This window comes from Galeopterus variegatus, unplaced genomic scaffold, assembly GCF_000696425.1.
Source record: "Galeopterus variegatus unplaced genomic scaffold, G_variegatus-3.0.2 Scaffold7828, whole genome shotgun sequence".
Classification (NCBI taxonomy): Eukaryota; Metazoa; Chordata; class Mammalia; order Dermoptera; family Cynocephalidae; genus Galeopterus; species Galeopterus variegatus.
Window position 1 is genome coordinate 30404 of NW_007733939.1, and position 23961 is coordinate 54364.

The 23961-nt window shown below is 33.3% G+C and overlaps 1 protein-coding gene across 1 annotated transcript in view; it reads left to right on the forward strand.

The window, feature by feature from the left end:
- Positions 1-23961, forward strand: part of LOC103607903 (mannosyl-oligosaccharide 1,2-alpha-mannosidase IB) — a gene marked incomplete at its 5' end in the record, with an annotated part of 71929 nt that overhangs the window by 2778 nt on the left and 45190 nt on the right. The window contains 2 exons of the mRNA XM_008592363.1: positions 15731-15854; positions 20645-20738. Coding sequence (XP_008590585.1) covers positions 15731-15854; positions 20645-20738 — 218 coding nt within the window. The remainder of the gene's footprint in view (positions 1-15730; positions 15855-20644; positions 20739-23961) is intronic.

Consider the following 23961-nt stretch of genomic DNA (forward strand, 5'->3'; position numbering starts at 1 on the left):
ACCACCAAAGATTACTCAAAGCCCATCTCTTTTGAGCAGTGAGAAGCCTCCAAAAGGGGTTAATTTCCCTGAACCCTCAAAAGCAAGGCATTCCTTCCATTTGAGAAATTAACCCCGAATTGGGGTTCTCTTCCTGCATTTATACTCCAGACCAAGAAGTTACAGGAAGAGACATAGTTTGAACAAGTTTAATAATAGAAGCTGTAACATTCAGTAAAAACAAGTCAGATGACATTCTATCAGGCAATTAAGTGATCTACCAACAAAAGCTTGATCTAGCAAACATTCCTTCTCCCTCCATCAGCTTTCCAGTAATTTTACATATCAGTCAGTAACTAGTCTGTCTTTGAGCCAGCAACCTTGCTGCGTTACAATTCCTTATCTTACAACAGAGATTTTATAGCCTGGGGAAAATTTCCTGTCCTTTGCAAGGTCAATATTTGAAACTACGAGGCTTTGGAAAACCAGGCCTTGTGAAGTACATTTGCTTTATGAATACTCCACAGTTACTTCTGTTCTGAAAGAATTAAATTAACAATTAAATTAAAATTAATTAGTTAAATTTAATTAATTTTGACCTTTTAGTATTAAAAATTTCTAATGATCTGCTCCCACCATACATTTTAAAATCTTAACATTGTTTTTCTCTGCATATATGCAGAAGTTTGTTTCTTTAAAATATTTTCTGATTTTTTGAATATTTCCTTTAGTTTGAAACAGGTCACCTGACTTAATTTCAATCCTGTTTTTGCTACTTGTTTCTCTAGTCTTAGATTCTCTTCCCTGCCTCTGTGGTTCTTTTTATTTGCTTATTTATTTCCATTTACTGTTATAATGGATTCAAAGTATATTTCTTCTTTTCTTTTTATATACCATCTGCTGATCTAAGTCAAAATTGAAAACAATATGCTTAGAAACTAGGGCTTCCTATAGTTGAATGTCTTATTAATGATAGGAGAAGACATAATTCATGATGTTGACTGTATGGACTTTATTATAGTATCCACACTATTGAAGGTTAGACTGAACTCTTAAAGTGTTCTTTGCAATCTATTTCATTCCTAATAGAAAACACTGTTTTTTACTTAGAAATAGATAAAATGTTTACTTTGGACAACTTTATAAATCATGGAAAGATATACAATTAAAATTTGAATAATGTCAACATCTTTTAACTTGCATTTAAATAATTCATGTTGACTGAAATTTTTGTTGCTCATTTTTTCTCCAAGTAAAATTTATTATTCATCTTAATGTCAGAGTTTGGAAATTACATGAAAATTTGACTGTTGCTCTTCTTGCACCAAGACCCCTTAGAATAAAAATTAGGAGCATTTTATTTTTCTGGAAATATGAATCTGTGACAACTTAAGTTGAAAAAACTAATTTATATTAATAATTTCTTTCTAAGGAAGAACTTTATAGAAATTAGATTTACATTGTGAAATCAGAATTTAATACTGAGGGCCGGCCCGGTGGCACACTGCTACAGTGCGCTGCTTGGGAAGCGCGGCGGCGCTCCCGCCCGAGGGTTCGGATCCCACATACAGACCAGTTCCCGCTCACTGGCTGAGCGAGGCGCGGGAGCAGCGCCGAGGGTTGCGATCCCATTGCCGGTTCCCGGTCCGGTATGGGGGCAACACTGAGGGTTGCGATCCGTTGCCGGACACGGAAAAAGACAAAAGACAAAAAAAAAAAAAAAATTTAATACTGAACATTAAATCTAACATTACTGTTCTCTGATTTCATGCACAATATATAATGCAGATTACTTCCTTTGTGAGGAAATAGTTGGCTGAAGTTCCAGAGCATCCCCCATGAGAGGATATGGCCATGTGATGCTATATACATACTTGTTCTCTTTTCACAGTTTCATGACAGATTTTCTGATGTTTTCTTCAGTATCATTGTTAGAGTCATACAGCCTTCTTAGATAATAATTAAAAGTTAATTCTAATAAAAAAAAGAACTAGAGGTTGTTTTTTTTTTGTCTACCTACAGGAAAAGAACTGAAAAATCAAGGTTTAATTGTAAAACTTCAAATTTAAGATTGAGATTAAAGTAGAAAGATTTTCAAGGACCATATCTTGAACATTGTAGAAGTTTAATTTTTATTTAATTTTTTTGTATATATTTATGCAAACATATAATTTTACTTGTGTTTATATATCATGAATGTATTTGTTTACTTAGTTTTTAAAGTTTTTTTGGGGGGGTGGGGGTTGACATGTTTTCCACACATAGGCCTTCCCCTCAGTCTTGCTGCCTGAAAGCCAACCCATGTTAACAATCTAGCATATTTATCTTCTACAGTGTGATACAGCATATAGAAACACAAGCATATATCCCTTGTGGAGCTTTTTTAAATGGTGTACTTGTATGCTGGCTTTTCTGCTTATGTTTTTCACTCAACAATACCCCACGGAAATACCCTTCCAGGTCATCTGATAAGAGATCTAAATCAAGCTTTGTGATGACTACATAGTGAGACATAGGATAGTTATACCATAATTTATATATTCATATCCATACCAGAGGTATTTGTTTTCATTATTTTCCCACCATAAACATTGCTACAGTAGCATCCTGTGTTATACATCCTTACACAGTGAGGATTTTATTTCTCTGGAAATGATTCTTCAGAATATGATTGCTAGATCAAAGGACATGTATCTTTTTTATTTCTGTGGGGTAGATTCCCAGGTATGGGAATGGTGTCTTAAAGGACTATTTTAAAATTTAATAGATACTGCTAAAATGTATTCCAAAAATGCTGTATTACATCACATTTTCACCAGCAATGTATAAGAGTACCTAAATGTCTGCAAATATAACTTCTTTTTAATTTTTGATAGACTGGTGACTATAAAGTGTTAATATGTGTTTTCTGACTAATTTGATAAAGTTTTCATAAATTTATTGGACACTTAGATTTGCTTTTTTGTGAATTTTCTATTTCTAATTGTCGCTTGGATTGTTTGCCTTTTTCTAATTAATTTGTAAAGCACTTTGTAGATTGTAGAGTTAATTTTTCTTTCCTTGCTCTTCTACTTGTTTGTTGTCTTTATAATAATTTGTCATTCATAAGTTTTAAATTTTTATATATATTTAAATATATCTTTTATAACTTTTGACTTTATAGTCTTGGTTAAAAAGATTGTCTTCACCTATTTTTTTATATTCTAGATTTCCATGAAAGCTTTTCTATTACTACTTTTTAGAAAAAATTCATTGTGGTGTTAGTTGTAGAATTTCCTTTCTTTTCAATTTTATTGAAACATAGTTGATTGTACATATCTGTGGGGTACAGAGTTGAATATCAATATCTGCATGCAATATGTGATGCTCAAATCAGGTTAATTAGCATATTCAACATTATACAATGTAACCTTTTTTCATGGCCCTATACCAATTCCTCCCTTACTTCTCCCGCTCCTCTCCATTTCCCACCTCTGGTAACCTCACTTCTTTTCTCTCCTTTTGAAAGTTCAGTGAATTATTGTGGTTGTTATATCTTTCTTTTTTAAAGTAAATTTTTTAGCTCCCACTTATGAGTGAGGGCATGTGGTACTTCTTTTCTGTGTCTGGCTTATTTCACTTACCATGAGTTTCTCTAAGTTCATCCATGTTGCTGCTAATGGCAGTATTTCATTCTTTTTTATGGCAGAGTAGTATTCCATTGTGTATATATACCACATTTTCCTTATCCAGTCATCTGACGATGGACATGTAGGTTGATTCCAACTCTTGGCTATTGTAAATAGAGCTGTGATAAACATGGGAATGCAAGTATCCCTTCAATGTGATGATTTCCAATCCTTTGGTTATATACCCAGCAGTAGGATTGCTGGATCATATGGCAGTTTTATCTGTAGTTGTTTGGGAAACCTCCACATTGTTTTCCAGAACGGCCACACCAGTTTACAGTCCCACCAACAGTGCAGGAGAGTTCCACTTTCTCTGCATTCTCGGCAATATTTTTTATCCTGTTTTTGATAATAGCCAGTCTAACTGGAGTGAGATGATCTCTCAGTGCGCTTTTGATTTGCATTTCCCTGATGCTGAGTGATGTAGAGCACTTTTTCATGTGTCTGTTGTCCCTTTGCATGTCTTCCTTTGAGAGATGTCTATTCAGCTCCTTTGCCCATTTTTTAATTGCATTATTTGTTTTTTTACCATTAAGTTGAGTTCCTTGCATATTCTCGATATTAATCCTTTGTTGGATGCATAGTTTGCAAATATTTTTTTCCCACTCCATAGGTTGTCTTTTTGCTCTGTTAATTGTTTCTTTTGCTGTGCAGAAGCTTTTTAGTTTGATATAAACCCATTTGTGTATTTTTCCTTTTGTTGCCTGTGCTTTTGGGGTTATATTCATAAAGTCTTTGTCCGATCCTACTTCCTGAAGTGTTTCCCCTATGTTTTCTTTTAGTAGTTTTATAGGTTTTTTGTCTTATATTTAAGTCTTTAATCAATTTTGAGTTGATTCTGGTATATGGTGAGAGGTACAAGTCTAGTTTCATTCTTCTACTTATGGATGTCCAGTTTTCCCAGCATCATTTATTGAAGAGGCTGTCTTTACCCCAACATATGTTCTTGGTGCCTTTGTTAAAGGTCAGTTGGCGGTAAGTATGTGGATTGATTTCTGGATTTTTCATTCTGTTCCACTGGTCCATGTGTCTGTTTTTATGCTAGTACTCTGCTGTTTGGTTATTATAGCTTTGTAGTGTAATTTGAAGTCAGGTAGTGTTTATTTGTTTATTTTTTGCTCAGACTTAATTTTTTTGCTAGGATTGCTTTGGCTATTTGAGATCTTTTGTTACTGTATATGAATGTTAGGATTGTTTTTTCTATTTCTGTGAAGAGTGTCATTGGTATTTTGATGAGAATTGCATTGTATTTGTAGATCACTTTGGGTAGTATGGACATTTTCACAATGTTAATTCTCCCAGTCCAAAAGCATGAAATGTCTTTCTATCTTTTTTTGTCCTCTTTAATTTCTTTCAACAGTGATTTGTAGTTTTCATTGTAAAGATCTTTCACCTTCTTGGGTAAATTTATGCCTAGGTATTTTATTTTTTAGTGACTATTATAAATGGGGTAGTTTTCTTAATTTATTTTTCTGCTATTTCATTGTTGGAATATTAAAGTGCTACTGATTTTTGCATGTTGATTTTGAATCCTGTAACTTTACTGAAATCATTTATCAACTCTAAGAGTTTTTTTGTAGAGTCTTTAGGCTTTTCTATTTATAGGATCATGTCATCTGCAAACAGGGACAGTTTGACTTTGTCTTTTCCAATCTGGATGCCCTTTATTTCTCTCTCTTACCTGATTGCTGTGGCTGATACTTCCAATGCTATGTTAAATAGGAGTGGTGAGAGTGGGCATCTCCTTGTCTTGTGGTTGTTGATATTGTTTAGATCATCTGTGTCTTTCCTGATTGTTCTTTTTTGGCATAATTGTTTTATGAGTTGCTGAGATGAGCTGTTAAAACACCTTAAGTATGGTTGTGGAATTGTCTGTTCTCTCTTTATGTCTGTCATCTTTTGCTTCATGCATTTTGAAGCTTTACTCTTAAGTACTTACACATTTATGATATGTCTTTCTGATGATTTGATCCTTTTATCATTACGTTGAGTCCCTCTTCATATCTGGTAATACTTTTGTCTCGAAGTATATCAGATATTATTGTAGCTTCTCCTCTCTTCCTGTGCTTACTATTTTCATTGTTTATCTTTTTTTATCATTTAGTTTCAACCTCACTGTTTAAATTATTGTGCCTCTTTTGGAAACAGCATGTAGTTGGATTTTGCTTTTGATATACAGTCTGACAATATCTGCCGTTTAGGTGGAATGTTTATTAGTTCATTAGCATTATGGTAATTACTGATATGGTTTAATTTAGGTTCTCTGTTTTTTCTTCTCTTTTTCTGACTTCTTTTGATGAAAATATTTTAGAATTCTATTTTAGTTTATGAGCTTTTTAATTTATTTATTAATTTTTAAGTAGTTATTATAGGAATCACCCTATACACAATTAATATTTCAGTCAAGTTAATATTATACCACTTAACATAAAGTATAGAAACATACTGCAACCATTCCTGTCCATTTACACACTCTCTCCCATCCCTTATATGGTATAGTTGTCAAGTGAATTATATCTAGTAAACTATAAATCTCAAAATACATTTAAAAAATATCTGCTTTAAACAGTCCTCTGAATTTCGGTAATCGTCTTAATATTTACCCAGGTGTTTGCTATACTATACCAGGCTCTTCATTCCTTTCTGAAGGTCTGAATTTTAATCTGGTATTACTTCCCTTCAGCCTAAAGAATTTTGTTTAGCCTTTCTAGTAGTGTTAATCTATAGGGATGGATTCTTATAGTTTTGTTTTGCAAAGTTTTTATTTTTGCATTCATTCTTAAAGGATATTTGCAGTCTATGTAAAATTCTGGGTTGATTTCCCGCCCTCCACTTTAAAGATGTTGTTCCTCTTTCATTTCAGATAAGTGAGAATTTGAATCATATAGATCATTTGTGTGTGTGTGTGTGTGTGTGTGTGTGTATAATGTCTTTTTTCTTTTCCCTCTGAATGCTTTTTTCTTGTTATTTTTGATTTTCAGCAGTTTGACTAACATGTGCCCTAGCATGGTTCTTTTTTTTCTTCTTAAAATATTTTTTCTGCTCCACTTTTCTTTCTTCTTCTTCTGAAATTCCAGTTATTCTTATTTTAGAACTTTTATTACTGTCCCACAGGTCCCTAAGGCTCTTGTTTTTATTTGTAAATCCTTTTTCTTCTGTTCTTCAGACCGAATAATTTTTATTGATGTATTATCATGTTCACTGACTCTTTCCTGTGTTACTCTAATCTGCTCTTAAGCCCATCTAGTGAATATTTTAGAATTTTGATTTGACTCTTTCATTCTGCTTCTCAGCTAGACCTCCTATATATTCATTCATTGTAAACATATTTACCTGTATTTCATTGAACATAGTTAGAATAGCTGCTTTAAAATCTTATAATTCTAACATATGGGTCACCTCAGGATTAGTCTCAGTTGATTATCTTTTTACTTGAGGGTTGGTCACATTCTTAATGTATCCCAGACATTGTGAAAGTTATGTTGTGGAGACTCTGGATTCTGTTATTTAATTCTGAAGAGGTGTGTGTGTGTGTGTGTGTGTGTGTGTGTGTGTGTGTGTGTGTGTGTGTGTCTATGATTTAAGTAGTCATCAACTTAGTTGAAATCAGACTTCAAATTCTGTCTGATTTCATTTAATTTATCTTTAACTGGACTGCTTTGAGTATGTTTTTATTCATTCACTATTCAGAGGGCAGCTAGATATATAGGCAGAGTTCATATACAGAGTTAGGGGCTTCCCCTTCCTGGCTCTCTTCTCCCAGGATTCCTCCTTCTACCTCTTTTTTCAGCAGCTGTAATTGGTGCAAACACTAGCTTGAATTTTTCAAGTATGTCGAACTTAAAGATATTATAAAACAGCATGAGATTTCATTGTTGGAATATTAAAGTGCTACTGATTTTTGCATGTTGATTTTGAATCCTGTAACTTTACTGAAATCATTTATCAACTCTAAGAGTTTTTTTGTAGAGTCTTTAGGCTTTTCTATTTATAGGATCATGTCATCAAAAAAAAAAAAAAAAAAAAAAAAGAAAAGAAAAGAAAAAAAAAAGATTCCATTTTCTTACCTAGCAAATTGGCAAAAAAAGAATGACATTATTTAGGACTGGCCTGAGTGTAGAAATGAAAACTCACATATAGCTGTTGAAATTGGAAATTTGAGTAACTCAGAAAGCAGATTGGCAGTAGGTTGTTAAAAATCTAGATGTCTGCCTTCCCTTTGACATCCTAATTTCAGTTTTAGAAATTTATCTTAATGAAGGAAGTGAAAGTATGTACAAAGATTTAGTTGTCAGGATGTTTATGGTGATGCTGTTTACATTAATGAATGTAGAATGAAATGCATTAAGTGCAAAAGGTTGGCACATCTATATAGTGGAATATGATGCAGCCATTTGAAATGACATTCTGAACGTGAATTGGTTTGTGATGTATTAAGTGAAAAAGCAACATATACGAGAATATGACCTTATTTTTGTGTTATATAAACATACTCTATTATACTGTCTACCCACTTCTAAGTAGGAATCAGGTTTTACTTTCTTACTCTAGCTTCCCTTCCTTCTCCTTAGACTACAGAAACAAGCAACAATGCAATAGATTTCTCCCTCCCTCTCTTTCCCCTCTTCTTCCTTCTCTTTTTCTATTCTCCTTCTATTTAGCTAGATTTTTTAATTGTGAAAAGAAATCCATGTATTTGGTGAATGTACATGTATTGAAATAGCATGTATTCATTATAAAGTAAGCCTTCTATTCCAAACCCCTAGTCTTTCATGGAAACCACTATTAAAAGTTTCTTGTTATCCTTCCAGACATGTATTTATATAAGCATGCATGCCCTTGTATGTGTATGTTATTTACTTGTCATTTTCATTTAACAATAGGTCTTGAAAATTACTCCATATCAACGCTTTATATAAATTTATCTCATTCCTTTTAAGAATACAGTATAATGATTATGAAAATATTATAATTTATTAACTTTAATCCCTTAACGAACTTTTAGATTATTTCCAGTTTTTTACTGTCAAAACATGCTGGAAGAAATATCCTGCATATTTTGCAACATATGTGTGTGTGTGTGTGTGTGTGTGTGTACACATATACATGTGTTAGTATGACTTTGGTAGAAATGCTGGATCAGAGAGTTATGTTCATTTTCTGTGTTGATAGATACTGCCCTCCAAAGACGATATACCAGTTGACAAGTTCATAATAAATGTGTGAGAATGGCTCTTATCTAACATTTTGAAAATACTGGGTTTTTTTTTACCAGATAGGTAAAAATAAAATCTTGTTTTAAGTTTCATTTCATTGATTTTTTAGGGAAGTTGTGTATATTTTATTCATTGCACAGCCTTTTTATGTCCTTTTTTTCCTACTGGATAGAAATTAGTTCTTAAGATCTTTTTTGTATATTAGCTAAATTAGTATTTTGTCATATATGTTGCAAGTGTTTTTTACTAATATTTATGGGAATCTTTTCTTCAAATACTTTCATCTTTTTCTGGTACAATTGTGGTTTCATTTTTTTTTTGTATGTTTGATCCACCTAGAATTTATTCTGGTATGAGAAGGAAGATAGAAATTGAGCTTAATTTTTTAAAGATGTTTATATTATTGCTCTGACATTATTTATTAAATAATACCTCTTTTCCCACTGAAGTATTAATTGAATGGTAATACATAATAAAGTATGAAAAGTATTTCCATATGTATATGTGAATCTGCTTTCCAGACTATCTTCTGTTGCATTGATTAGTGTATTTATTTTAACTCTAGTTTGTTGACATAATTATAGTATAGTTGCTTTACTGTCTGGTAGTAGTAGTCCTTTTAGTATCCCATTACTCAGAATTTTCTTAGCTGTTCTCACATGCTTTTTTTTTATATGAAGCTTAGAATTATGGTGTCTAATTTATTTTTATTTTTTGATCCTCTGTATTTTAGTTGAGTTTGCATTAAATTTAGAATTAATTTAAATCTCCCTTATAACGTTATGCCTTTTCATTTATTTAAATGTTACTTATGAGTATGTCTGTGAGGAACAGATATAAAATTTCTTTTATATAGATTACAAACATTTCTTAGATTCACTTAAATGTTTAACTTTTAAATTTTTATTTAAAATTTTGGAGGAACACATGGAAAATGCTTTTATTTATGTTTTCTAGGAGTCAAAAGGCTTTCCAGACATGATACAAAGCCTGGAAGGTGTATAGCCTTTATTAAACAAAAGATTTAATGAAATGTTAGAAACATCCCACTAAAATCAAGAACAAGAAAAATGTTTAACATTTATCTGAAGTTTTAGCAATTATAACAAAATAGGGAAAAGGAATGAACATATTAGACTGAAGATAAAAAATTATAGTTAATTACAGGTTGTGTGATTGGTTTCCTGGGGAAAAAATGATGATCAATTAAAAAAAAAACCAAAACATGAGAAAATAAAAGTGTTGAATAAAATGGCCAGTTAAAAAAAATGTTTTGGGGCTGGCCCAGTGGCTCACTCGGGAGAGTGTGGTGCTGATAGCACCGAGGCCGCAGGTTCAGATCCTATATGGGGATGGCCGATGCGCTTGTTGGCTGAGTATGGTGCGGACCACACCATGCCGAGGGTTGCGATCCCCTTACCGGTCAAAAAAAAAAATTTTTTTTTTTTGAATACCCGGGACATTGGGTTGAAACTTCAGAAGGGTCATGCCTTAGTCAAGAGCTAAATTACTCATAAAGAACTGTAGGCTATAATAGAAAGCTTAAATTAGCCATAAAGTAAAGACAACTGTAACTATAACAGCAAAGCCTAAAAACAATCCTTAAAGTACTAAGCTGTCCACAAGTTATTTAACTGCCTGTCAAAAGAAAATTGAGCATGTTTTAAAAGAAGAAAATAAAATTCAGATATCAACATACTATCATAATATCCACAATTTACTCAGAAATTAGTAGGCATGCAAAGAAGCAGGAGAATGTAACCCATAATCAGGAGAAAAATCTGTCAATAAAAACAAACACAGAAATCACAGAGGTGATGGAGACAGCAGTAAGGGACTTTAAAATAACTGTTGTAAGTATGCTCAGGGATTTAAAAGGAGATGTGAAGAGAAGAGAGATTTTAAAAAGGACCAAAATGGAACTTCTAGACCTGGGAAATATATGAAATAAATAATTCACTTGTCAAGTCTAACAGCAGATTTGACACTGCATCAGAAAAGATTAGTGAGCTTGAAGACAACAATAGAAACCATCCAAACTGAAGCACAGAAGGAAAAAGAAAAAGCCGGGTATGGGGAGGAACATATCCAGTGACCGGTGGGGCAATATCAGATGGTTTAACATAATGTAATGGAGTGGTGGTGGTGAGAGGAGTGGCAGAAAAACTATTTCAGGAAGTACTATCATAATCTATCAAAAGCCCTTAAAATGTGTTTCTTTTGATCCAGCAATTCCACTTCTGGCAGTTTACCCTGAGGAAATAATTGGAGGCATGGGTTAATATGGAAGACATACAGTCGTCTCCCCTTATCCACAGTTTCACTTTCCATGATTCACAGTCATCTGTGGTTCAGGAATATTAAATGGAAAATTCCAGAAATTATAAATAAGTTTTAAATTGCAGGCCATTCTGAATAGTATGATGAAATCTCATGCCATCCTGTGCAGTCCCACTCTATCCAGCAGGGGACATGAATCATCCCTTTGACCAGCTTATCCACAATACCCTACTGGTAGTCACTTAGTAGTCTTCTCAGTTATCAGATCAAAAAAACCCAAAAAACATAGTGTATGTAAGATTTGGTACTTTTTGCAGTTTCAGGCATCCCCTGGGGGTCTTGGAATATATCCACTGTGGATAAACGGGGACTGCTATATACAAAATGATGTTTATCATAGCATATTTCATAAAAGCAAAAACATGAGTACAGGTTGAAAGTCTAAGATGAAGGTAATTTGGTAAGCAAATTTGGTAGTCCATAAGATAAAATAATATGCTACCATATAAATGATACCATAGGGAAGATATATACATTATGTTAAAAAAAATTTAAAAACCAGGTTATGGCATCATATAATAATGGTGACCATATAGTGTGTTAGTCATAAGTGTGCACTTTGAGAATGAATGTGGGAGTTAAAATAATTAAAATTATTTAACTATAAAAGTATTTATTTAATGACTGAAAATTGGTTTTATTTTATTGGATATCCTGTAAAGTAGTTCTATTAAAAAAGTATTATCCAAAATAAAATCATTTCTATAAAAACAAAGACATACATCCTTGTACATATTTCCAAATTTGAAATTATTGACATCTTCAGTGGACTTTTGTATTCTTTTATTTGAGGAAGTATTTCCTCTATAGCTGATCAGGGTGAATTCTGCTTAAATGCAGGATGTTCTCAGTTCTATATTTTTGCATATTAAAATGTGTAATATTTCAGACAGACCAGGTATTTTCACTTTGCTTTCATTTAGAGTACCTTCTGCAAATATTAGATATTTTTACATTGAAAAATAAGACTTTTAATTCATCTTAAATATTTCTTCCAATTTAGATGATGCACAATCACAAGGCTTCTAAATTTTATTCCACTGAACTATAAAATATAAATATATCTAATTGAAAACCGGAGCTCCATCAAAAGATTATTCCTACAAGTCAAGATATTCCAACTTAAACTTACATATTGAATGCTTCAATTTTGTTCATACCTTGCTTTTGTTGGGATACATTTTAATATCAACCTGTTTGCAAGTTTTTTTTCTAATAATTGCAATTCCCTAAAAGCTTTACTCCATTCCTAGAATACATTGATTAAGTGATTAAGGATATTTAACTGACTTTGAACAAAATACAAACCAAAATATAGATGACTCATTATCAAGACAATTTAATACAATTGTAGGACACTTATGTTGATTTTCCATGTAAATCATCAAAATTTTATAACACATTTCTAAAATCCTGTTGCTGGTAGGTTAGCCAAAAGAGAAATCATATTTTTTGCTTGTTTGTTTTTGTTTTTTGGTATTCATTGCAAATTTTCTGTTATTAGGTCCTCTGAGTATGTATAATAATATATGTTAAATTGTAACATCTATACCTATTATTTTGCTCTGTTGAAAATTCATAACATTTGCATGCAGTTATGATCAGATTAGTTTTTGGCAGCTCATCATCTTTTTATATTTGGAACTTTTCTGTCCTCAGGAGTGTTATTTCCTGTTCTTAGGGATTTTCTTAGTTTTCTGAGTTGTCAGAATATATGTAGGTATCAAATTTAATGGTTTAGATTCTTCCTGTGAGGCTGTATGTAAAATAAAAAGTGAAAAAAACCTTGTTTAGAATTTAGTATTTTGAAAAGTATTTGAATCTACAGTGGGTAAAAAACTTTCCTTTGTGGGAAATGGTAAATCGTTGGACTTCTAGGCTTTGTGTTTATACTTGAACACAGTGTAATCTATTTGTTGTGCTGAAACCTAGGTAATCTTTCTAAATGGTATGCTTTATTCCTTAAATATTATGTTATATTCCTTAAAGTCCTTCATGACTTTCCATCACACTTAAAATAAAAATTTTAAAATTATACCATGGCCTACAGAATTCTTGCATAGTCTGGATTATACCTAGTTCTCTAACCTTATCCTATATCATTCACTTCCCCATACTTTCTGAACTCTAGCCACATTAGCTCCCTTTCTGTCCCTCAGGGCCATTGCATTTGCTGTTTCTCCCACTGGGAATTCTCTTCTTCTAGATCTGTCCATCGTTGGTCTCAGTCAGATTGCATCATTTCAGAAACACTTTCTCTGAACATATTACATAAAGATCCTTTCTTCTAACTGACTTTCTGTCCCTAGTGCTCAATATTCTATCTCTCTCTTTAATTTTCTCCATAATAACTATCACTGTTTAAAATAGCCTTATTTATTTTGGGAGCAGGAATGTTATAGGTCAGGTTCACTACTATCTCTGCCACAGCATAGTAGGCTCTTATTTGGAAACGAATGACTGTCTTACTTAGTTACTATATCCGTATTCCTTCTCTGATTCTCTCTTCTAGCTGTTAAAATTCTGCTGGTGGTATGTGCCTTCCAAATTTTCAAAGACAGTGTAAAAATAGCACCAAACAATGAAGGAACTTTAAGCAAGGTAGTGATATGTTCTGGTTATCTATTTTAATGTTTTCTCAACACAGATAAATAAAATATAGCATATTGAATTGGCAGTATACATACAAGTGGATATAAGATAAGAAGATTTATATGTTTACTTCCTCCTAAAAGACCCTAGAGAATGGTTTAGAGTTCCTATAGGAATAATCCATGAACTCTGCTGCTTGAATAATTAATCTAGACTTCCAGTTCCAAGCATGGGATAGCTTTTGTCAGACTATACTCCTACCAAAGGCAATTATAAAAGCTTGGCAAAATATAAAAAATGAAATGCTTTGAAGGCATTGGAAAGCAACTAACTCAGGTAGGACTTGAGAGGCTGTGATCCTAAAAGAAAGACATCTCCATATAAACATTGTCTTTTTCTCTGAGGGCATGTTCCAAACTGTGGTGCAGGGCAAAGGAGGCCAAGCCTAAAGTGGCAGTCATTTTGGCCAAAGGAGACAGTGGTCAGGTCTTGGTGCTGCTAAAATGGCTGTGATGTGAGGGACAAGACTGTGGTGCAGGGCAAAGGAGGCCAAGCCTAAAGTGGCAGTCATTTTGGCCAAAGGAGACAATGGTCAGGTCTTGGTGCTGCTAAAATGGCTGTGATGTGAGGGACAAAATCTCAGACAGAAAGGAATTGCAGAGGGAAAGCCCAAATTTATGTGCAAATTTCCCTCAAGTTATTGGTGATTTTATAACTGCACATGCATGGAGCAAGAATCAAAGAAACCCAGCAGAAAATTGCAGAAGGAGCCTAAAGGGCTAAAGAGAAAATTTAACAGCCACATGGTACCTGGAGATAGAGATTAGTGTTTAAGGTTGTGAAGACGGAGGAGCCTTGGTAAACACTCTTGGCTTTCAGCTGAGGTCCCAGGGGGTCATTATTTAGAAGTAGGGGTAGAACTGAAATAGACTATCCTTAACAAAGCCTAAAACCAAGATGATCTGCCTTAACTCAACCTGTGTTTCAGAAGAAACCAATCCTTCTTAGAAGATAACATTACTCAAAGCTTCCATAATTTTTCATTTATATAGTCTGGCTTCAAATAAAAAACTTATAGGGCAAGCTTAAAAAAAACAAAACAAAACCAGGAACATATCCTAGAGGTTATATCTCCACAAATGAAATGTGTCCTGTAAAAGTTTTTGTAATAACAAAATATTGGAAATATCTCAAGGGACTGTCAATAGGAGATTGATTAAAGAAATTATATCTATTTATATAATGCAATAGTTTTCACACAGACACTACCAGCATTTGAGGCAGGACAGCTCTTTATTGTATGATACTGTCCTGACCATCACAGGACATTTTGTATCTTTGATCCTAGCACAGTAAATGCAAATTATATCTTCAAGTTTTGAGAAAACTCAAAATGCTGTCATATATTTTCATATGTCTCTGGGGTCGGGCATTCCAATTGAGAATCATTAATATCATAGAATTCTGTGCAACTGTTAAAAAAAACGAGAAAGCTGTTGTGAACTGTTATGGCAAGACCATTAAGGTGCATCTTTAAGAGTAAAATGCAAGGTACAGAGCAGTAAATATAGTTTGCTATATTTTGTTTAAGAAAGGAGGAAAATAATATATATTTGGATTGCTTTTGTATGCATAAATATTCTGTACTAAATATGTAAGAGACTAATGAAAGTGGTTGTCTCTGGGGCCTTGTGAGGTGAAGGGAGATGAGAATGTGTGAAATATATTTACTGTATACTTTTTATATTGTTTTGATTTTTAAAACATGGATATATTACATATTCAAAATTTTTAAATAATAAAATTTTTAGATATAAATAAACTTGTGTTATATATAATAATTTCTAAGAGATTTATTCAAAATTTACATATTAATTTAAAAATTGTTTTGGTCTCTTCCCAATCCTTTTTCCTTTTACTTTTCCTTTCATTTAGTGGAGTAGGGCGAAACTGGGGCTGGGCATCTGCAGGTAGCAGCATTCTGGCAGAATTTGGTACGCTGCATATGGAGTTTGTCCACCTTAGCTATTTGACAGGGGACCTGGTTTACTACAAAAAGGTTAGTTTTTTTGTCTTCTTTTCTTTATTGTTAATAAAAGCGTCCTTTAAGATTTCCCCAAAGATTTGAGTAATGCTTAAACTGTTTGCCTTTCTAAATATATGTTTATTAGGGCTCTGGTCTTTATTTTTTTTTCTTTTTAAATTGTCCAAAGAAATGTCCTTTCTACTTAGAATATATTTAAAATATTTTGAGAAGTTTTAACCACTTAGATTTTTAAAAAAATTTCATTCCCATTTCTAATCAGCATTGTGCTGAAGTTTTTAGCCAGCATGGTAAAACAACAACAACAAAAACCAACCCAAAATGAACAAAAGTTTTAAGAATTGAAAAGGAAGAAAGAAAAGTAATTATTCTCAAATCACATGATTATCTACTTAAATGTTAAGAGAGTCTAATTTAACTTACTAGAAATAGGCTGACTGGTTAGCTCACCTGGTGTAATGTGGTGCTGATTAACACTAAGGTAAAGGGTTTGGATCCCTGCAGTGGTTAACTGCCGGGGGGCGGGGGGGGGACCCACGGAAAACAAACAAAAATACTAGAAATAGGAGTTTAATATGTTTTTTGACTTAAAGATTAATATAAATACTAAAAATCGTAGCATTTTTCTGCACTACCTACGGAAGGTAAGAAAGTATCATTTTATGAAAAGTTACCTTATGTGGTAGAAAGAAAAGTGTAAATTTCCTACAAATAAATCTAACAAGGGGCCGGCCCGGTGGCGCACTGCTACAGTGCGCCGCTTGGGAAGTGTGGTGGTGCTCCCGCTGAGGGTTCGGATCCCACATACAGACCGGCTGCTCACTGGCTGAGCAAGGTGCGGGAGCAACACCGAGGGTTGCGATACCGTTGCCGGTCGCGGTCCGGTACGGGCGCAACACTGAGGGTTGCGATCCGATGCCAGTCAGGAAAAAAGACAAAAAAGGGAAAAAAAAAAAATCTAACAAAAGATAAAGTTCAGAACTCTGTTATGACACTGAAGAGGACCTAAATGAATGTACAGGTAAACAATATTAAAAAATTTCAGTCCCCCCCTGATTGACCTGTAGCATCAGTTCAGTGCCATTTAAATCTCTATTATGGGTTGAATTATGTCTCCCCAAAAGTTTAATGTGTTGGAGGCTTGGTCCCTACTGTGACAGTGTTAAGAGGGTGGGAAGTCCCATTATGGTAATTGAAAGGTGGGGCCTTGAAGAGGTGATTAGATTGTGGGACAGTGCTCTAGTAAATGGATTAATAATGGTCAGGGGCATGGTTCTGAGGGCTTTAGAGGAGAGCACATGAGAGTCTCTCTCTGCTTCACCATTCTGCCAGGTGAGACACTGTGTTGCTATAAAGCCACCACCAAAGAAGGCTTTCACCGGATGTGTTCCCTGGACTTTGGACTTCCCAGCCTCCAAAACTCTGAGCAATAAATTTTGTTTTCTTACAAATTACCCAGTTCTAGGTATTTTGTTATAAGCAACAGAAATGGACTACTACAGTCTCCAATGGCTTTCTTTTTTTGAAAATGAAACTTGACAAGACACTTCTAGAATATTTATAGAAGGGAAACATTCAAGACACTCCTGAGGAGAAACATGTTGGGTGGGTTTGCATTACCCAGTTATCAGCAGTGACAATGTAATATTAGTGAACAGAGACAAATAGACTGATGAATAGAATAAATAGCCCTCAAACAGACCCACATATATGTGGAAACTTGTTATGATGAGGGTAGCATTGTGGATTATAACAATTAATTCCAGGAGCATTAAAAGCTTAACTTTAAAAGATAAAACTTTGACACTTTTAGAATAAAAAATATATGCCTTTGTGAAAAAAAAAAAAAAAAAAAAAAAAGAATTTTTAAAACAGAAAACAAAAAATATTATCTAGTAAAAATAGCCCACAATCCAGCAATTCCATTCTTTGATATGTATATTTACATCATATACATAGAAGCATTATTTGTACTAATAATTTATATAATAAATTAATTATGGTTATATTTATCAATTAAAATAATATAGTAAACTTTTATAAAGTTCAAAATAAACAGTTGAACAGTATATTGTTTAGGGACTCAAAAGTGGTTTTAGTAAAGTCAAGATAAAGACAAATGTGAAGTTCGGGACTATAAATACATCTGTGATATAGGCAGTGTTATGTGAATTGGTAGTAGTAAATAGACTATCAAAGGTTTTTATAGTGTTGTAGTTATTAAATTGGGGTGTGAGTAGAATTATATATATTCATTTTTGTGTATGAAATATTTCATCAATTGAGAAGAATTTTTAGCTAAAAAAGTCACCATGACTGGTAACTCATACTATAATAAAAGTGGAATTTAGTAAAGTAGAACTTAGAAACAAAATAAGATAATAAAAAGATACAAAAAGATTGTAGACATAAAGAAACAAATTGAAACCTAAAACAGTATGTTTTTATAGCTATTAAAATGAAAACAAAGAACTCACTGTACATAGCTGAAAACCAAATTACTGACATGGAATAAAAGCAAGAGATAATCATAGTAAAAACAAAGGAGAAGCATAAAAAGATTAAAAAGAAAATAAATTTGTAAAAGAAAGATAAGCTAACATATGGGCGTTTCTGAAGTTGAGGACCTACCAAATAGAAATCACCTAAAAGCAACAACAAGAAGAAACAGAACTGCAAATTCCATTTTTAACAAATGTAAGAGATACTTAATACTTAATATTACAAAATAGGAAGAAAGGTTGGCGTAAGCAATAAAGGTTAGAGTGAGCTCTGGGAAACTGAAGAGAGGACCTCTGTGGCTGCAGATTTAAAAAGTGTAAAGCCAGTGGAGTACCATTCTCTAAATTAAATTGTACATCTTGAGATACAAAACCAAAAGCCTTATTAGCAATAATGAGAATGATATCACAGGATGATGGTGAATACTTCTTTGGACCCCACTAGATAATGTGTTGAGAAACTAGAAAAACAGAATTGAGTGAGGAAATCTAACAAGCTATATTTGTGTCTGAACTTTGGTGAGTGAAGGGAATGTATGACAGATTCTCTATTACGAGCAGCACTGCATTGCCAATCTGTTGGCTGGGAAGAAGCTAAGGCTAAAAAAATGCATTTATATCTGGACTCTACTTGCTCTTTTATGTCAGAACTTTCTTGTAAATAGCTGGTTCAAGAAAAATAGTAATAAGTAATTCATCAAAAAAGAACAAGTACAAAATTTATACAAAGACATTACCAGGAAAAAGGAAGGAGGAAGGAAGATGAAAAATTAGTAGACAAAAGATTCTTATCAGAAAAGAGCAATTGAAAATCTTGACCAAATATCACCATAAGAGAGATCATAGTAAGGCTCTCATCTCTGTAGAACAAGTATGTAAAGAGATACAAGTGCTCGACAGTAATGTGATATCAGTTATAAAGTATAAGAAAAAATAAAGTTTTCATCAAAACAAAGGCCAAAATGGAAGCAATATAAAGAAAGACAATGCTCAAAATATAGTGACTTAGAAGACAAAATTGAGAAAAGCCAGTAAGTATATAGAAAAAATAATTTTTAAAAAGTAGATAAAAAGAGGGTGCTTCAAAAAGTTCATGGAAAAATAGAATTAAAATATAATATGAACTTTTCCATGAACTTTTTTTTTTTTTGGACCGGTAAGGGGATCGCAACCCTCGGCATGGTGTGGTCCGCACCACGCTCAGCCAGTGAGCTCACCAGCCATCCCTATATAGGATCCGAACTTGCAGCCTTGGCGCTCCCAGCGCCGCACTCTCCCGAGTGAGCCATGGGGCTGGCCCTTCCATGAACTTTTTGAAGACCTCTCATATGGAAGAGAGGCAGAGAGAATTTAATATTATGTGTAACTTACAGATGACAAAGAGTGTTCATTTTCTCATCTTTCATAACATCATTCAGAACTGTCTAAAACTGGTACATGGAATTATTCAGATTGAGATTGTTGTACCTAATGTTGGTCTCAAACAATAAAAGAACACAGGGAATATAAATAACATCCCTGAGCATATTCCTAAAACTACTTGATAACAAAATCTAACCAAATGAAAGATGATGGGCATCTTTGTAGTAAAAGGATTAGTGTTGTGCTCAAGTCCCAGAAAAGTGAGGTATATATAAGTCCTGTGAAAAAGTTTTCCCAAGTCATTTATTCCAACCAGGTTACCCATCAAATGTGAAGATAACATTCTCACAATAAGGAATAGAGCACCTTTGTGCCCCATCCCACCCTGGGAAAGTCTCCTCTTAATGTTTTATGATTTTTTTTTCCCCTTAACCTCAATGAAATCTTTGAGGAATTGGAATTTTAGGAATTTAGGGATATCTACTATGGGAACAATAGTTAAAGTTCAGCAATTTGGTTTTACTCTTTTCATCTATTAAATTCAAATTAATTTAATATTTTTTGTACAATTGTTATGATTCCATTTCTGTGAAATTATTTCCATTCTTATATTTGAACATGTACATATTGAATATGTCTAGAATGGTGTTTATCACTGATGTTTCTGATGGCTATTTCTAGATAGTAGAATGTTGGGATTTAAAATGGTGCTCTTTTCTTTGTATTTCTTTTATTATTGCCTGATTTTTAAATAATGATCATATTTATCACTTAAAAATAATGAGTCATTTAAAAATAGAAGCCTGTTGGCCACCACACACATACATGAAATAAATAAATAAAAGGCAGGGGTGGTGGGTGTAGGAAAACACACAAAGTCTAAATTGGTTTCAAGTCTTGATGACATTTATTTTTGTTAATTGTATCCTTAATTTTATTTAGGTCATGCACATTCGGAAACTGCTTCAGAAAATGGATCGTCCAAATGGTCTTTATCCAAATTATTTGAACCCAAGAACAGGGCACTGGGGTCAGTGTAAGTATTTCGAGTACAACTGATGCTTTGTTAAAAGGTTATTTGTCTGAAAACTCTATGCTCAATGTAGTGAAAAGTACATTATGTGGAGTTAGAAATCTTCATTTAGTGTCTAACCCTATAATCTACTAGTGCTGTCACCTTGGGCAAGTTTCTAAACTCTTATAGCTTCAGTTTTCCTGTTTGTAAAATGTGAACATTAATAACCTTTCTCATAAGAGTATTTTATTTCACGTATGTGTAAGTACTTTGCTAAAATATAGTGTGACAGTTTGAAGGGTGATACTTTAACCTCTTATTAATAAACCATATCTTCATGTAAAAAAGAGCACTGTTTGTGATAGGTATTCATAGGAGGAGTATGAAAAACAAATAAGCATATTAGATGATTAGAAAGGGGGGCAGTTGCTTTTGGACAAGCTGACATTGTGGCATCCATTATTTATCAGGCTCTTGGCCAATTCTTGGATGAGACTGGAGATGGGGGAAGAATATATAGGGGTTGGCCTGAATTCAGGGAGCTCCCAGGCTAGAAGGATAGGGAGACATACTTAAAAGTAGTAGGAATATAATGTGATAAATGTTGCAGTGGAGAAATGTATCAATTATTATTTGGAACTGTGGTAGAAGTGATTTTCTCTGCCTGAAGGGAAAGTTGTTTGGGGAGGGGATAATTTTTCTTATCAGAGCTTTATAATTTATCTTTGAAGGAATTGTCTTTTAAAAATAATAAATAAGTGTTCATTTGGAAATGTGGAACTTACAGAATTTTAGTAATTGTGGTTCATCAATGCTATTTGCTTTTAAAACCAAAACAAATAGTAGAAGTTGCAACTTTGCCCCTAATAAAACATGACTGGGTTATTTCTGAGACTAATAAAATCATAATGAAGCAGTAAATAAGAGACAAAACTACCAATTGTTTAATTTTATGTATTGAAAACACTGTTGTTCCTGCCAGTACGAAAATATGCTGGTGTGAGTACTAAGAGGAGGAGAATGTTTGCTGTAGCATTGTCTTTGAGGCTTCTTTCCAGGAAATTGATTGAAAACACTGTTGTTCCTGCCAGTACGAAAATATGCTGGTGTGAGTACTAAGAGGAGGAAAATGTTTGCTGTAGCATTGTCTTTGAGGCTTCTTTCCAGGAAATTTTTCTTTATTTTTTTGGAAGGAAAGTGGATTGGTCAATACAGTTAGTCTTTCATGGATCTAGGAATAGATCTCAGTCTTTTGGCTCTTCTTGTATACTTTTCCTTTCTCCTGAAATTCTTTACATGTAGCCCCTTTTTTTCTTTATTTTGGAGAAAATATAAGGTCTAATGCCTAGACTGAGTAGAAATTGTATTTTCTGGGGGGGAAAAAAACCCCAACCCTGTGAACTGAATTTTTAAAATACAAAAATGCCATTTTCTTATTCCAGATAAGGGTGACTGAATTGGATGCTGGTGCAGTAATTTGGGTGAATAATATTGTAAATTTTTTTTTTCCTTTTTGTCTTTTTTACTGACCGGTAACGGGATCGCAACCCTCGGTGTTGCGCCTGCACCGCGCTCAGCCAGTGAGCGGGAACCAGTCTCCACATGGGATCCGAACCCTCAGCGGGAGTGCCGCCGCGCTCGCAAGCGGCGCACTCTCCAGTGCGCCACCGGGCCGGCCCAATATTGTAAATTTTTACCCCTTAAAGTTGTATTAAGATTTGGGAATATTCTAACATTGGGGGGAAAAATTACTTTTAGTTTCTGCCTTACATCATATGCCAGTATCTATTTTATATGGTATAACTTATAACTGTGTTTAAATGTAAAAGATGAAACTATAAAAGTACTAAAAAATGGTCAAATATGTAATCAGGAAAGCCTTTTTTCTAAGCATTTCATACAAAACAGGAAGCATAAAGAAAAAGGTGTTAATTTTTATATAAATGCTAACCTGCTACATTTCATAACAATTAAAAGGCAAGTTACAGGCTAAGGAAATATATTGGAATGTATTTGGAAAACAGAGTTTTCATATCTTTGCTATATCAAGAGCTCTTTTAAGATCATAGGAAAGAGGTGATCACTACAATAAAGAAAAAGTGCTGAGAAAAGTTAGTTCATGAATAAACAAACTCAAATGGACAATAAAGAGATGTTCATTTTTAGCTCTAAAGTGGGATTGATGAAGATAAATATTACTTGGAGACAATGTAAATGTGACAATATCTCTTTCTGTACGGACTGCTGCTACTATACTAGTATTTACAAAGACTACCGTATTTGTAGCATCTCTATAGACTGGTCACCAGAGACCTTAGTCTCTCTCTTTCCTGTTTCACCATACCCGTAATCGAATCAACTCAGCTTTTAAACAGACACTATTTTTTAATTATTAAGGTACCAAAGGAAATTGACATTTCTCTGTATTCAGTGTTTCAAAAAGTGTAAATATTTGTACGCCTTTTGAACTTGCAACTGGTTTTGCTCAATTTATTCCAGAGAAAATGTCAGAGCTATATATTAAAGTTTATTTACAATAACTTTGGAGTTATTTATAGTAGGGATAATTTGGAAACATTGTAAAGTAGTCTTGTCCAGCAGAACTTTCTGTGATGAAGAAATTGTTTTATATCTGTGCTGTCCAGTACAGTACTTACTAGCCACATGTGGTCATTGAGCATTTGAAATGTTGCTAGTATGGTTGAGGAATTACATTATAAATTTTATTTACTTTTAATTAATTGAAATTGAAATAGCTACTTGTGGCTAGTGCCTGCTACATTGGACAGTGCAGTTTTAAAACATCGTATAATAGGGATTTGGTTAAATAAATTATGGTACCTTCAGATGTGTTGTGCTATGCAGCCATTAAAAGTTGTGTTGCAGAATACCAACATAGATAAATATGACATATCTTGAAAGATATTTAAAAAGAGAGAAGAAACAAACCCTATAATAGAAATGAAAGTTTTATCTGTGGTTTTCTCTGTTCTTATTTTCTCCTTTTTGTTTACCTTTATTATATAAATTTTATAATGAACATCTATTACTTCTGAAATAAAATTTAAAACATTTTTAAATAAAAAAGCAAATGCCTTCTTGCACACCAAAATCTTAGAATACTGAAAAAAATTAATCACAATTTGAGACTTGCCAGCCTTGAAATGACCAACACTGTAGCATTGATGGTATCTTAATTATTAGAAAGATAACTCTTTCTCTTCAACAGATTGTGTTGAGAAAA